The following is a 16,885-nucleotide window of genomic DNA, read 5'->3' as shown; positions in this document are numbered from 1 at the left end:
TTTAATGGTTTGGGTTTTTTTAAGACTTGTCTCAGCATCCGGTGTAGCCACTGTTTTTTTAACAACTAATTTGAAAATTTGTATATATGTAAATATACATACATGTATACATAAAAGAAAAGTTATACACAATTCAGGAAGCTGTGTTAATGCCGAAGTGTGTATGTATACATATTTACACATGATCTAATTATAGTTGTTAAAAACAAGATAAATATTTATCAAGAAGAGGATGAAAATTATGCCAAATGATTAACTTAATACAAAGGAGGGGAAACAAGAAAAGTTTCTTAATGCTCTTTAAAATATTTATAATTACATGTGAAAAGTTTTGTAACTACTTTAGGGTCTGTAAGATAAATATATTTTTTGAATTCACAAAGAAATCCTGTGAAAAGTATTGATTGACATTTTGCATTTATGGATGGGAAATGTATTCACCACACAGAATCAGTAAGTTTATAATGAGCTTTAAAAAATATGCAATAAAAAGTCTGACAAGTGATCGAATGGGTCCGATGGTAGAATAAGTGTATAGGAGAAGGAGAGTTCGTGTGCTTTCGCCTCCAGGAAGTGAGGAGGTGTCCCCACAGCAGCGGAGAGAGGAGCCGTGACAGCTCGACTCTCTGCCCGCCACAGACCGGCGACACCCCCCGCTGACTCCCACCCGAACCAACCTCCACCCGGGCTGGGACAACCATAGAGACACGGCGATGTGTTGCTGGTTTATTTGAGATCCACACGCCGGAGTGTCACGACCAGCAGCAGGTGAGTTCATATCAGGTTCACATCTGTCGGAGCTAGCATGCGTGTTGCTAAAGTGTCACCGCTAGTCTCACCACCACCGGAGCGAGAAGGCTTTGAAGCGGAGTGTGCTGAACATGTTATTACCTTCACACATGTGCACTCCAGCGGTGTGGAGCCAGTTCATTTGTTTTCTTCAAGCCTCGCCTGTGCCCGGCGGTGTTGACAGCAGCGTTAGCATCGGTGTCAGCAGACTGGTCCCGTGATGCGGGGAGTAGGTCCATCCATCCCGGCGGCGGTGCGGTGGATTCACCGGGTCACACCGCACCGACACGACCGGGAGCTTCCATGCTAGCTCAGCCGAAGTGTGAATGAGGTTTCCGGCTAACTAACGGTGCACACGGTGGACACGGAGCTCCATGAGAACGACCGATCCCTGGTCAGCTGTGGTTATTTGCGATGTCTGGTAACGGGGCCCTGGTGTCACCACATCATGCTTAGGGATGGGGGGGGGGGAATCGATTCAGTTACAAATCGCGATTCTTGTGAATGACGACTTTAAATCGCCATGCTGCCTCTCAAACCGATTTTTCTTCTTTTTTTAAAACGAATATATATTTTTTAAACCAACATATTTATTGGTTTATACCAGGGGGGATAAAACAATAACAAGAATCTAAACATACCCAAGCACTAGCTTTGCATCGCCTACGTGCAAACAACAATAGCCTACTTTTTGTTTATTTCAAAGTTTATATTTTTAGTAAACTTTTATCCATTCTATTTAATTTACCTTTTATTTATTGTTTAAAAGTAGCCTAAGTGGCATACATTTCTTAATCTGACAGTTTGTGTGCAGTTTACAGGGGCTATACAATAATAGGGAACATTTTTATTTATTTTCTCTATTGGCTGCCCGGCAGTGATTAAGTTAATGTTAATATTTGAAATAAAACTTGTAAAGCTCTAAGTGAATTTGACTGTGTTGTATTTGTATTATGATTCAACTTTCTTCCATGGTCCAATATTTCAAAAAAATAATAACCAAAATAAATCGCAGGAAATCGTAATATCGAATCGCAATACTTACAGAATCGCAATACCCAAAGAATCGCAATACATATCGTATTGCCACCGAAGTATCGTGATAGTATCGAGAGGTCCCTGCCCATTCCCGTCCAATCACATCATGCTCGTGCAGGCTTCATCACCTCACACGTCAGATGAGACGTTTCTGCTCCTGTCACTTAACAAATTCAAATTTTACATTCAGACAACAGGCTTACTTGATTTACTGATTTACTATCAGTTTTAAAATAACACGATATACGTTGTTTAAATCACCTCTGACCTCCACCAACAGCAAAAACAACATGTTTACACAGAATCGCTGCAACGATTAGTCCATCTACAAAATTGATGGGTAATGTTTAATGTAAAATGGCATTTTCTGACAAATGGCATCAAAACAAAAGAGCCCAACCACTGGACTGTCGGGGCCAATACTGATACCAGGGAGTAAAGCATTGTGTTTTAATCAATATTCTTTTAAATGAGTAAATATTCCTCAGATGTCATCATCAAACCCCTTATTGCAAAGACATATCATTTAGAGTTATATATATATTTAATTTTATTTAATTTAATCGCTGATAAAAGTCATTGTTAGTTGTAAACCCATTGTAAAATACTCCATGGAGTTGTGTAACTAAGATACATTGTCTACATTAGAGTACTCCACTTTGTCCATGTAAAGTGATCTGAAGTGTGTTGTTGTTACAGTGGAGTGATAACAAATAGAAGGTCAGAGGTCAGACTCGACTGTTTCTTCTCACCTTCTTCTGAGGATCTTGTTTCAACTACATTATTGCTGAGAAACAATTATCTACCCACATTTTGTTTTGGTAGTTTATCTGGCATTCCTAACCGTCATTATATGGTTGATCTGCATCTGTAGTTTTGCTTCCGCTTCGTTGTGCATGTAAGACCATAACACAACGTTAAACTGCAGTGTGTTGAGTTATATTTAGAGCTCAGTGTTTTTCTTTGGTACTGCCAAAACAGTGACAATAACCACTGACAGCTCCAGGGACATTTGCCTTAAAGATGATTATATATTTTTTTAATAATTATCTTTGGTCTAAATCAGAATCTTGTGAATTAAAGAATTATTTTAGCGACAATGTTCCTCATGTTGATAATAAATAGAAACATCGGTAAACTTTGCTAAATGAAAACAGATCCTGTAAGTAAGGTTTGCTTTAACACCCATAAGTTATAAATTAAGTGTAAGTGGAGTCATGACTGGTCAGTTTACTGCAAGTCATGTGATGCCACATGGCTGAGAGCTGTGGTATGCAGGCTAGTCATTCTAGAAGTCACACACTTTTCTTTCTTCTCTGCTGACGGCTCATTCTCTCTCAGCTGTGGAGGATCACCAGTGAAGATGTCTCTGATACCGGTCGTACCAGAGAACCACGGCCATGTGCTGGCAGAGTTTGACTGTCTGGATCAGCTTCTGTCTGCGCTACGTTTAGACTCCGGCAGGCTCAAGGTAGGTTTCACCATCATGCCTCTGAATTAGGGATGCACCGAATAGAGAATTTGTGGCCGAAGCCGAAGCCGAATAATAATCAAACACTTGGCCGAATACCGAATGTGGTTGTTAAGTTTTTCATTTTTTTTTTTTTTTAATTTGCAAAAATGAAATACATAGACATGATTTTCAAAGAAAGTAAATGTTTATTTAACATTTCTGACATGTTGTGCAAAAAAGTGCAAAAGTTGGCACAAGTCTACTAAGTAACAGTAGGCTATAATGTAAACAATAATGTAATGGCTGAGGTAAATAGCAAGTGTGCTTGTAACATCAAACACTTACAGGTACATAACATATCCCTGACCAGAACAGATTTGTCATCAGAAAGAAACTGACATCTGAGACAAGACAACCCAAATTGCTTTACAGACAAAAACATTAAAACAAAACAACTGTGCCTGTATCAAGCCATAGGTCTACTTAGCCTACTCCTACAGGAACAGTGGCAGGTTCTTCTTTATGAAGAGAAGCTTCTCTGCTTTATCACATGTCAGTCTGTTCCTCTTCTCATCAAGGACATGTGATGCAGCACTAAACAGCCTCTCACTATCAGTGCTTGTGCATGGAGCAGCCAGGTACCTTGGAATGGAAACAACATTGTAGGTTCAGTTCATTGTTATCAAGCAAAAATAGTAATAAAGAGAAAAAGAAAACCAATCCTTTCCCATACTTTAAGCTTATTGTTTTAAATGATACTGTACATCACCATTACTCTTGTGCACTTGCATTGTAGTATTCCTATATTGTTTTCTGTTGCATTAATTACATTATACATTTTGTTTTACCACTGTAAACCACTTTGTAAGTATGTTTTGAAAGGTGCTGTAAAAATTATTGACTGTTATTACCTGCGTGCCATCTGTGCTAAGTCAGGAAAGCGGCCTTGATTGGTCCTCCAATATGTTAGAGGATTGTCACTCCTGGGGATGGGGACTTCTGACAAGTAAGAGTCCAGCTGTTGAGCAGTGGCACTCGTTGTCTGCCTGGCATCTGGGTTGTTTTCCTGGAGGATCTCTTCAAACATGTCAGAGAGTGAGGGCACACGTACTGCCTCCGTGGTGCGGATTCTTTTTTTCTCTGCACCCTCTCCCCCCTCTCTGTGCGTCACTTCACTGTCTCCAAGTGGCTTTAATAAGTCCAATTCAGCCTGGACCATTTCCCTAACCCTCTGTTTTTTCTCCACATCAATGTAGTGATCCTTATACCGTGGGTCAAGCACTGTTGCGATGCAGAACAGGGGTTCGGAGTCTGCCTGACTAAAACGTTTGTTGACAGCTTCTAACAGTGCACTTTTAGTTGTTTTGACTCCGTAGTCCGTTTCTGCTTCTTTACTGAGAAGACGCTTGAGTGCTGCAAGTAATGGGATAACATCTGCTGCAGATGCATCAGATGAACTTATCTTCTTTGTTATCTGCTCAAACGGGGCGAGAAGAGAGAGCGTGTTCTCGATTAACAGCCACTGGTATGAGGTGAAGGTAGAGGGCAGATCATAATCTGCTACGTAGGCAGCCAGGACTCGTTTTTGTGAAAAAAGGCTCTCCAACATATAATAAGTACTGTTCCACCTAGTACTTACATCCTGTTGGAACCGTTTTGGTGGCATTTCGAACTGTTCTTGAACAGATTGAAGGCGAGAATAAGCAAGAGGGGAATGCTTAAAGTGACCTACAATTTTCCTCCCTGTCGCTATGATATCTGCAATACTGCGCTGACTTAACACACCCTCGTGGACCGCTATCTGTAAAGTGTGAGCCATGCACCGTATGCCTTTCAGGTCACTGTCTTCCATAGCTCTAGTCATATTTCGTGCATTGTCACTCACGACTGCATGCACTTTGATGGGTCGATATGCCAAGTTTGAAACATCCTGGCAAATGCATCAGAGATGGCTACTGCCGTGTGTGATCCTCTGAACTCCTGTGAGTGAAGCACTATCTTTTGTAACTTGAAATCTGCATCGACCCACTGTGCAGTTAAGCTCAGCATGCTGGTGGGGCTGACATCCGAGCTCCATATGCCTGTCGTGAAGCTGAGGTTAACATCTTTATCTTTAGCCAATAGCTCGTGGACGCGAGTTGCAACGCTGTCGTACATCTCAGGTAAGCACACGTCCGAGAAATACCGCCTGCTCGGTATCGTGTAACGGGGCTCAATGTGCTCCACAAGTCTCCGAAAGCCGATGTCCTCCACAACACTAAACGGTTGATCATCCAAAGCAATAAACTCCATTACCTTCTTCGTGATTGTGTTAGCTTTGGCATTGTCCTTTGCGAACTTTTTTGTCTTTTCAAAGACCGCGGCCACGGACGGAGTGTGGGTGCTGCTCGGAGCTTTCCTCTTTGATGCTACTGCAGCCGTCGCTCGCTCAAACTGAGCATGCTGCTCGGGGTGTTTGGCTTTAAGGTGGTTAATTAAGGCAGTAGTGCCAAAGGTCTTTGCGGAAGACCCCCCTCTAGATATTTCGGCTAAACACTGCTTGCAAACTGCAATTCTTGTGTCGCTCTCCGACACTTTAAAACATGGCCACACTGCGGACATCTTTGTTTACGTTTACCGTGTCACTAGACGCTGTTTGCTTGCGTCATTAAAACGCGCCGCTAATATTCGGCCTTGTTTTTCACTCATTTTACCGGATACCGAATGTGGCCGAATCTGGCCTTTTTTGCAATATTCGGCGGCCGAATATTCGGTGCATCCCTACTCTGAATCAGTCTTTTAATAAAATCACACAGAGATCATTTATTGCAGCTTCTTATTTAGTGTCATTATTGTAGTGGAGAGTGAGAAATTACTTAATTGACCATAGTTAGATTATTGGACATGTACCATGTGCTTGGCAAACAGAGATTCAAATCCAACAACAAGCTACAATTGGGTTGTAAATAATAATGATAATAATAACTTTATTTGCATAGCACTTATCTAAACAAGATTATAAAGTGCTTCACAAAATCCATGGCAAAAAATGAATAATCTCAAATAAAAGGGATTCAATACAGTTCCATTTTAAGCTCCAAATCATAAAATAATAGAGAAACCCAACAATTCACAGTGTAAAGGCAGAGATAAGTTGATTCAATAAAAACCATAGACTGTAAGTAACAGCTCCCAAACGTGAAGCCAAAACGTCTCGATCGCCCCGTAGTTGCTGGCTGCAGCATATGTCACACACCCTGCCTCTTCCATGTTAGTTGATTGGACATGGACCAAAATAAAAAGTTCACATCAAATACATTTTTCCTAAAGATGGGTGTCTTTCTTTTTAGGTAGTAGATATCACTCTGATGTGTGTTCAAGTGTACATTTTTCGAGTAAGTTTGGTTTTAATAAGTCAATTGATGATATAGAAATGGGGTGATTGCATCTATCAACGGGACCCCAATAACACAACGCCATCCCCCCATCACTGCTGCGCCAAGTCAGGCTCTGAATTAGCAAGATGGCTGCGTTCCCATCCAGGATATTTTGGCTTTATTTCTGGATAGTGGGAGGGAGCGGAGACATTTATTAAATGTATTTACAGTTGATGATTAAACCATGAAACACTGTCCAGTGTATGTTTATCGAACAACATATGTCCAGATGAAGTCACTAGATGTGACTGTGTTGTGTTGCAGTGTACCTGCCTGGCTGTGTCGAGGAAGTGGTTGGCATTGGGAACATCATCAGGAGGGTTGCACCTGATTCAGAAGGAGGGTTGGAAACAGAGGATCATCCTCTCTCACAAGGTAATATGTGACCTGAGTACCTATTGTGCAGATACAGAGCTGACCATTGATCTGCTGTTAAACTAATACAGCTGCACTTTACTGGAAATGCATTCAGTTTTATAAGAGTGTGCTATTTTCAGGAAGGATCCATCTGTCAGGTGGCGTGTTGCCCGCACGATGAAGATTTCATTGCCGTTGCGACAAGGTTAGAGTTTGTCGAGCAATTTCCCTCGTTGTCATCTTCCTCTTCTTTGCTTATATGACACATATCTCTGTGTTAGTCGTGCTGCCCGTATGGTTCTTAATGTGTGTGTTGTGTATTGTCTCTGGTCCAGTCAGGGTCTGGTGGTGGTGTGGGAGCTGCAGCTGGAGCGGCGAGGTCGACCAGAGAGAGTCTGCGTGTCCTGGGAGCACAGAGGTCAGGCCATCACTGCACTCTGCTGGGACACGGGCGCACTCAGAGTTTTTGTCGGGGACTCGGGAGGCAAGGTGTCCTTTCTGCGTGCAGGATCCTCCAAGCTGGGAAAGGTACTGGATTCTGATTCACAGTTAAAGTTGTCTTGTTTCCTCAATGCTAATGTATGGAGAGAAAATGTGATTTTTGAAAGGATTCTGGTTTGGTTCAAAAACACAATTAAGTCAGCAGGCCTTAATTAAAGCCAGGTGACTGATATAAATGAAATCCTGGCCTCATCTAACTTTCAGTCAGCAATCAGAGAGGCTTCCAAGCAGCGGACTCAGGACCTAAAAGTAGAGATTATTGATTCTTACTTGGCGTGTTCATCAAAGTGAAGTTGTGACACTATAAGTACTCTGAGAGGAAGAGAGGGACAATAGAAAAGACATTTGACCGGCTTCAAGAAACCTTTGGACGGTCAAATATCTGTACCATTTAGTTCGAACTGATTAGATGCTCACTCAGTAACCTTGCTTGTCAAATTCAACAAAGTAGTCTCAGACCTTTGGACACCACTGTGTTGGACATTTGCATTTTCTATGTTAATTGATATCAAAAACTGAAATACACCTCCTTTAATGAAATTGCATGTATGTAGTAAGTATGTGCTGTTGCAATAATAGTCAAAAGCAGGTTAACCAACTAGGTTGTGTACTGGCAACACTAGTAAAGTCTGGCTGAAGGACTATTTCAAAAAAGAAATTGAAATTGAAATCCTATCGGAATTTTACCTTGGCTTATATTTTTGTCCATATATGTGTTATGTTATATTTTTGGTCCAGCAAATTAAACATTGTCCCTCCTGCTAGCTGTGCCCCATTCCTCTATAATTCATTTTTTTAGATTTTCCATCAAAGACTTATGTGATTGTTTTTCTCTTTGTCCAGGGGTCAGCATTTGTTATCTTCCCTGTTCAGACCGTCACCACGGTCGACTCAAGGGTGGTTCAGCTCGGGTACCAAGATGGCCGCCTGCTTGTATCTTCTCTCAGCCGCTGCTACCTCTGCGACACAGAGAAGTGAGAAACATTATGTTTGCATCTCTAATGTCACTTTGATACTTTATAGAGAGTGACATATAAACATTTTAATTAAAATCTAAGCTAATTCTCTGATCATGTAAGTTATGGAATCTCCAGGATGAGCAGGTACAGTAGTCGGATGAAAGTAACATCTTTATTGTTTAAATCCTATCATCAGGGAGAAGTTCTGGCGTGTGGGAAACAAGGAGCGTGATGGGGAGTATGGAGCTTGCTTTTTCCCCCAGAATAAGGGACAATTAGTTGGTCAGCCACCCCTGCTCTACTGCGCCCGGCCAGGCTCGCGAATATGGGAGGCTAGTTTTCATGGCGAGGTTCTGAGCACCCATCAGTTCAAACAGCCACTGGCCTGCCCCCCTCTACCTCTCATCACTTACAGGTACTGATTCTTCCTGCTTTTATGTTGTCGACTGTAAAATGGCAAACTTCTTACTTGTCTTCTTCAACTTGTCTTCTGCAGAAATGAGCCACATTACAGCCCAGTGCAGAAGAGCCCCCAGTCAATTGCTTTTCCTAAACTGCTTTATTTGGGGTAAAGTATCATATCCTTTATATATTTTATCACCTCCATTCTAAGACTTATCAATCCCTTTTGTATCATATCTACAGTAAATCACATCAGACAAACATCAGTTAAAACCTACCTGTTACTTCTTCTACTTGTTTAGAGATCAAAATCTACTGACCTGGACCGATTCAGCTATTTATATCTTCACCCCTCAGAATGGACAAGTGCTTCTGTGGACTGAAGTCAAAGGTACATTTCCTGCTTTGTCTCTTAAAATGTTAACTAAGGACTGAACAGTCCTTCGAACCATTCTGCTCATAAACTCACACTTAAATGCTTTTCTTCAAAGATGTTATTGTTTGTACTTAACCTATGTGATCGTCATTGTTATTTTCGAATGATCTAGCAGCGCTATACACTCATTTCTTTCTGTTCCTATGTTTTCTTTATGTTAAACTGATCCAAACCTGTTTTCTGGTTCTGTAGACCTGATTGACATGGCAGTCTACCGCAACGAGCTCTTCTGTCTCCATGGCAGCGGGCGTCTGTCCCACCTCTCCCTGTTGTCTGCAGAGCGCTGTGTCGAGCGTCTACTGCGGAGGGAGTCCTGGCCACTTGCTGCTGCCGTCTGCTGTATGTTTCAGCACGCAATCACCACCAGCAAGGTAGGATGGCTGCTACTGTCATGCTACCTGACCTCGTCTCTGTGCACAGTGGAACCTAGATTCCAGTCTTCTCTCAGCTAAGCTGTTCTTTTGCATTGGTGACTTTCTGTTTACTAAGACTAAAGAGATCATAGCTGTTCACCTGATGGGTCTCACCATTAGTGGCCAAACACTTTTGAAACATCTGTAACAAGGTATAACCTACATGGTAAACATTATAATTTTCTCTACCCTGCACAATTAAGCTGACTTTACAGACCACAGTAGTTTGTATTTAAAGTTTAAAAATGTATCGTAAACCTCATTAAGGCTGGGTTTATGCAGATGTTAAAAGACATATGTGAAAAAACTTTCACAAGTTTTTAACTAAAACATTTAGAAAACTAGCATGGCAAGATATGGATTTTTATTTAGAGACATTTTTTTCATCAACATCTCTTCACAATTCCCTTGGAAATCAGTGAAAATATCAAAAATGACTTCTCTCATTATGTAAATGTCAGTGAAAAAAACATTCCTTGGCTTCACATCCGAATTTCATGGGTTATTTCTTATCCCATCCCTCCACCAAGTTTCATGGAAATACGTTTAGTAGTTTTTTACGTAATAATGCTAAAAAACAAACAGACAGGACTCAGAATGGAAGCTTCTAGGCAAAGGCAGAAAGCAGCATCTTAACTCGGTTCTTTTAATCAGAGTAAATGTTTATGTGTGTCTTCATCACTTGTGTTGAACTTCTGTGTAAGCTGGATTCATAAAGTAAAGTCCTAACTCTTAATTCAGGCCAGGAAATCCATTCCCATCGACCGCCTTGAACATCTCAGGTCCCAGCTCAATGCCACCACTCACCTGGAGCTCAGCGGCCAGCTGGAGGAAGTCATCACGAAACTGGAGCCTCTGGACTCCGCCTCCAGCAGCCGCAGAAGCAGCATCTCCTCACATGTGAGTTCAACTTTAACTTGTGTCTATGTGCAGTATAAGCTGTTTGTCTAATAAGCACCATCGCTGTAAATAATCAGCAACACACTTCCCCGTCAGTTACCTTGAACCCAGTGAATCCTTTTTGCTATGGAAACCATCCTGTTAATGAAGGACAAGCATCTCCATGGAATCACATTAAACAGGCTGTCAGGTGACGATTAGCAGCCTCCAGTACTGGAATTAATCTCACATTTCTAAAGTCAGTCAACATTAGGCAGTTAAATATCTCCACCATGACTTGACATGACTCATGACTCATCATGAGGTTCAGAGAGCTGCAGGATGTGCACAATAACTCAACAACAAACTTATTTCCTGTCTGGTTGACGCACAAGCAGAGTGCTCATGTGATCAAGCATATCCATCCCATACATTTTTATTCCTCTGGGGGTATTTTTACTGAAGAATGCTGCTTCTGCTAATCTGAATACACATGTAATGGTAAATGTACTAATATGAGACACATCACTATCCAGGAGAGCTTCAACGTTCTCGACTGTGGAATCTATCGTGTGATTAGCCGCAGAGGAAGTCAGTCAGACGAGGAGACAAGCTCACTTATCAATCAGTCCACGTCGGAGGAGGAGAGACTCAAAGAGTTCAGCTTTGTCCAGGAGGACGATCAAGTGGATCAAGGTGAGAGGCAGATGTTGCTCTTTAACATTAAAACAAGTTGATCATGTAAAAATCCCTGCTCTCCTAAAACAAACAGAACATAAATCTATGTTTTTCATTTGATATGAACCACACATGAAATCATATATTCAATCTAGTTTTCTGTAAGAGCTGAGCGATCACTGATGACTGTGAATATGTTCTTCACTCTGCCTGATAAGTAATTCTGAGTTTCCTGTCTGTGTCATATTTATCACATTTTGGTTTTGCATTTTTTTGCATCGTGCAGCATTTGATTTACATTCGCTTGCCAGTAGTGTCTGGCGTCTTTACACCATCCACTTCTGCATTCCCCACTCTCCCTGTCATCATTCCACTCCAGTTCTCCATCCATCTGTGTTTTTCCTCTGGCTCTTGCGCCCGTCTATATTCAGATCCACAGAGCGGCGAGCGTCCGGAGGCTGAGCGATCTGACCAAGGCATGCAGTTCCATCTCCCCCTTTCATTCCGCCCAAAACCACCTCGCATTGCACTGCAGGCCGTCAAAGACAGGTGAACATCCAGAGAAAAATGCATGCTTTACAGGGCTTTAAACAGAAGAATGTGGCATGATATTTTATCTGTTGTTGTACTTGTTTGGATTGAAACTCCCTCCACATCCTATCATACGAGTTCAGCTGTGCCTACAGACGGCTCACTTCCTCTTTCCATTGAACACGTGTAGGCACATGTTTCATTTGACATCACTATGAAGAGGTTCGTGCTTCATAGCTCTGTTCAACTTGACTTTTCTTTCCCGCAGTGTTTCTAGTTTTGTCAAGAAGACGACAGAGAAGATCAACACCCTCCAGATGAACTCTGAACTCTGGCAGCGACCTGAGTTCAGAGAGGGAGGACAGTCAGATGTGTCCGCCACCGCAGCTCTTTACTCAGAAGAAATGGAAAATGAGTGAGTACAGGGAACTGATGTTTTTGTTGTTGCTATATTCATAAAAAACAAAGGGATTAGGCCTCTATAAAAATATGTCTTTCTGTATTTAAAGCACATTCTTACATCTTTCCCTTTACATTTGTTGTGAATAGACAAGAGTTATATTTTGAGTTTCATTTGTCCTCTTAGACTTTATGATGAAATGCCTAATACAGAGACAGACATGCAGGAACTTCGATCAGCAACAGAGCGAGCTATGTGAGTACTGCACAACATTATGTTATAATTCCCCCTGCAGGATTTCACTACCATTTTTCCACCTGCACTCTGGTATTCAAATATTACAAATATTTTCCAAACATCAGCTCCCAGATCCAAGATCCCTTGGTGCTGCTCGATCCAGTCTGCCTGGGTGAAACGCTGCTGGAGTGGCTGCCGGTGCTGGAGCGAATCCTCGGACCTGCAGAGCTCGGGTCGTCTGCTGTCAGTGGCTCAAACCCGGATGGAGCAGGACAGGAGAGGGATTATCTGAACTCGTGCTGCTCTTCAGGAGAAGCACCAGATTGTGGCACAGAGGAAAAGAATGAGGAGTCGCCTGAGGTCAGGGAGCGGGAGTACCGGTGTGACTCCACTGAGAAAGTGTCTGAGGTTCCTAACCTCTCAGAGCCTGTGCGAGTGGTGTCCCCCAAACCTGTGCCGCCTGATCTCCTGGTTAATCTCACTCAGCTGGCCACGTTATACACAGAGCTGAGCTGCTTTAGAAATCAGGAGATGGAGCGAGCACCGGGATGCAAAGCGTTCCTGCGCAGTTACTTCTTTCTGCTGGATCAAGAGCGCATCAGAAGAATGTGTCTGTTATGTTACCAGGAGCGGCCGGAGGTGCAGAGCTCCTTCACTGAGGCCATGTTAGGTCAGAATCTTCTCCTTACAACCCTGCTCTCTTTTCATGATTTTATACTGATACAGCTTTTTGCTCATTTTAGCTTGAGAGCTCAGTGAAAACTTTGAATTGCATTCCTTTTCAGCTAGGATCTAATAATACACCAGGCCTTGGTATTGTTAATCTTTATTGATTTTGAAAATTAACTTTTTGTCTTCCTCTGTAGATCTCACTAGGTCTTGTAAGGTGGTGGAGGTTATTCAGAGAGGGGATCTACTGCGATCGCTGCGCAGTCTGAGAGAGCTGCAGCCCTGGAGCGCACCAGTTCTCCTCGCTCACCTGCACAGGTCAGTACCTGCACTTTTCTCATCGATCCATAGTCTTTAAATGGCGATGGACCAAGAGGAGTCAGTTTACTCTTTTATTCTCCAGGTTATATGAGAAGCACGGGGAGGCGGCTGTACGCTCGTTTTCTCAGTTCTACCCTACAATAACTCCTGCTGATGTAATGGCGTTGGCTCAGCAAAGCCACTTCCTGGCCTACCTGGATAATCTGGTCCAATCCCGAACTGAGGAGCACAGGTAGATCTTTGAATCACATTTTCTGTCAAACAAAGAAATTGAATTCAATTGGTGACTCTTATACTTTCAATTCTTTCTTTAGGTTGTCGTTTTTGCAGTCCCTTCTTGAACCAGAATCACTGAGGCAGGATTGGCTTGAACTTGCACTTACCCATGATGCACCTCAACACTGTGATACCCTAACTCCTGATGGACAGCCCAGGTCTGGTTTGGTTATTGTTTGAAAATGAAAAAATATATCCCAGTTTCTTTAAGTATCATTTTTAACTGATGTCAAAATTAAATGAATTATATTTTACCCATTTTACTCAAAGGCCTGGAAAGTTCACTTCACAATTCTAAAACCAGACATCAAATTTAATAAGCATTATAAATATCTATACATCTGAACGGATCTGAACTTATCTGCTTTCGTGGGTTTCATGTTTCACTTCTGGATTCTTTTAATTCCCAACACAATAATACTAAAGTGGAAGTTAAGAATAACCGTAACTGTGATCACATGACCTCTGTCGCAGGTGGCATTCACATTGTTTCAGCTGGGGATACGGACGCCTCCTGTCTCTGCTGATTCGTCTTCCTGCAGACCTGTCCTCAAAGCAGAAGATGGCAGAGACATGCCGCAGTCACGGGTACTTCGGAGTTACTTGGCTTATATATAACTAGTCATCTTTCTTACAGTGTTATGTTCAACATTTTGTATAATATTCCCATGTACAGGTACTGGACGGGCTACCTCTTGCTCTGCTGTGAGCTGCAGCGTCGGGCAGAAGCCTTTTCCACAATCTGTCAGCTGGATGACATCAGCCTGCTGGAGGAACCTGAGGGTAAAACTGTTTTTCAAAAACCTTTCACTCCTTCAGCCTTAAAGGAGATTTTTCATCTCTAATCGGCCGAGAGGAAAAATCGATGCCTGTTAAGAGCCATCATCTAAGTTTATCACTCGTTTAAACCCTTTCTAAGTGCAGGGGGAAGTTTGGGCTAAAACTAGGGGAAACAAAACATTTCAGCAGACTAATTTCTGTACTGGCTCCTGTTATTTTCCAGGCGTTGAGCCGCAGACATTGGACGAGTGGAAGCTCTTGATCCGGTTGTCTCAGCAGTGCAGAAGCGAGACCGACTCAGAGCAGGTCCCAGGTGTGAACGGGAACAGTTGGTCCAACGGCTCGGCAGACTGCGGAGGAAAGACCAGCCTGGAGAACCTGACCCTGATGCTGGCTCGGAAAGCCGGACCTGACCGAGCTCTGACTGTCCTGGAGGAGTGTGGCGTGCAGCTGGTCCTGAGTCCTCAATCCAAACTGGTCTGTGAGCTGCTGAGGGTCACCGAGAAGAGGCAGAGGTGGGTCAGGGCGCATGAAAGAATATATGCCGCAGATCGAGATAGTTTCTTTCATGCATTTATGTAAAAAGCAGACATTAAAAATTTAAATAAACCAAAAAATAGGCATTAGTGATTATTCTTGGGATTTTCTGACATAGATTTTTATCTTTCCAAGCCTAGAAATGAAAATGAATACAAACAACATCAAAACAGATGACTTCAATGAAACGGATGTGTCAGGAGAGGGTCAAGAATCAGCAGAAGTGGACTTTCCCCCAATTTATTATACAAAACAACATAATCGAACATTCATTTTAAAGGAAAACGTTGATGATGATCAACTCTGTGCTTGGAGTAAAACAACTAACATGTCACCTCTGCCAAGGCCCAACAGTCTCCTATGAAACCACATTTATATTCGCTAGATCAATTTTTTTGTTTATTTGGGCCTTAACCTTATTTGTTTTTTTCAAGATCCATGAATTATTCTCTGAGAAATCAAGATAATGTCAAAAAAAGCCGCGCAATGTGAAAGGAAAAAGAATCACGTCAACATTAACAGCTCAAGAGTCTCTGAGACGACTGTAATTTATGAATAAAGTTTGTCTTGCTGATTGCAATGCTCATTTTCTTGTGATTTTCTTTTCAGGGCGATGATCCAGACGATGCTGGAGCGCTGCGATCGCTTCCTGTGGTCTCAGCATGCCTGACTCCAGATCCTGCGTGGACAGCAGCTAAACTAAACCAAACAATGTAACTAACACTGTATGTAAGTCTTCCCAATAACTGCTGCTTAATAAATACACTGTGATATTTGCCATTTTGTTCTAACTTAATTTAACTGAAGACACTCGCAGCAGTGTTATCTTTTCAACATCTTTATCATGATGAATTTGTAAGATATCGAAATACTGTTTCTTTAATGCTTCAGATTAATTAGCATGTACAGGAAAGAAAAAAATTATTGTAAATACTGAAATATTCTAACCAAGTAATTTAATGTGAATAAAAGTGTCTGAATGAAACATATAAGTTTTTTGTTTTTTATTGTTACGCAGTCCTGTCAATTGTTTGTGTCTTTAAAATGTAGAAGTTAAATAGCCCAGTGGAGCTCAAACCTCCACCAATACCCAACAGTCCAGTTATTTCTTCCTGAATCCACATTACCTCAACTTCACGCTGCTTTTCTTACAATAACAGGCTGAAGAAATCAATCCAGTGATTTGGTTTCGTAGATATCTCCTAACTGTGCCTGCGTTTTTCAATCAACTTCCATTAATTGGTTGAGAAATCAGTGTTAAACAAAAAGTGAGTAAGTAAAAAAGTATAAAAGTAATTTAAAAAAGTCCTTGATCTACCTCTCTATCCAGATCTCCAGCAACATGTTTTGTATTTCTATTTCTTGGCTGATGTTTCATCCTTCCACAAAAGGTTCACATGAAAAGTGACTAATGTTGCTGCAACTCCCATGGCTTGAAACCATTAGGATTGAGTGGAGAGATGTTTTTGAAAGGGAGTCGGGTGAAATGACCCATTTTAATGAGAGTATTTCATTTGACGGTTTCAGGTATCAACCAGACATTTTTTGAGAACAAAAGATTTCTACATTTCAGATCTTGACCATCAGCAGCAGAGCAGAAGATGGGTAATGTGGGTCAGCAGAGAAAATACTAATACCAACCTAATGAAATGGGACCGATGACTCACTTGATGCTATCACACACCTGGAGCATCAAAGGCCGGAGAACGGGCAGAGGGTCGACCTGTTGCTTCACGTCGGAGTTTTAAAGGCTCATTCTGGAGTCATGCTTCACGGGTCGGGATTTAACAGAGACTTTTCTGTCTGAGCCTTT

General features: G+C 41.9%; 2 protein-coding genes across 2 annotated transcripts; one reads left to right on the top strand and one right to left on the bottom strand.

Moving 5' to 3' along the window:
• The first annotated feature begins 594 nt into the window (after window positions 1-594).
• hps5 (HPS5 biogenesis of lysosomal organelles complex 2 subunit 2) lies at window positions 595-16,038 on the top strand. The gene is made up of 23 exons (XM_061075917.1): window positions 595-768; window positions 3,169-3,298; window positions 6,961-7,071; window positions 7,194-7,258; window positions 7,389-7,581; window positions 8,398-8,528; window positions 8,710-8,928; window positions 9,010-9,081; window positions 9,218-9,306; window positions 9,544-9,722; window positions 10,506-10,664; window positions 11,180-11,339; window positions 11,753-11,870; window positions 12,121-12,267; window positions 12,439-12,507; window positions 12,615-13,159; window positions 13,356-13,476; window positions 13,562-13,711; window positions 13,794-13,913; window positions 14,230-14,343; window positions 14,432-14,538; window positions 14,759-15,050; window positions 15,682-16,038. The coding sequence occupies exons 2-23, from the start codon at window positions 3,191-3,193 to the stop codon at window positions 15,740-15,742; spliced, it is 3,330 nt and encodes a 1,109-aa protein (XP_060931900.1). The 5' UTR covers window positions 595-768; window positions 3,169-3,190; the 3' UTR covers window positions 15,743-16,038.
• Window positions 3,467-5,313, bottom strand: LOC133008675 (zinc finger BED domain-containing protein 4-like). The gene is made up of 2 exons (XM_061075935.1): window positions 4,192-5,313; window positions 3,467-3,922 (listed from the first exon to the last, which is right to left on the bottom strand). The coding sequence occupies exons 1-2, from the start codon at window positions 5,142-5,144 to the stop codon at window positions 3,775-3,777; spliced, it is 1,101 nt and encodes a 366-aa protein (XP_060931918.1). The 5' UTR covers window positions 5,145-5,313; the 3' UTR covers window positions 3,467-3,774.
• Window positions 16,039-16,885: the final 847 nt, after the last annotated feature.

The sequence above is a fragment of the Limanda limanda genome, chromosome 8, assembly GCF_963576545.1.
Source record: "Limanda limanda chromosome 8, fLimLim1.1, whole genome shotgun sequence".
NCBI lineage: Eukaryota > Metazoa > Chordata > Actinopteri > Pleuronectiformes > Pleuronectidae > Limanda > Limanda limanda.
This window is presented reverse-complemented; position numbering and strand designations above follow the sequence as displayed.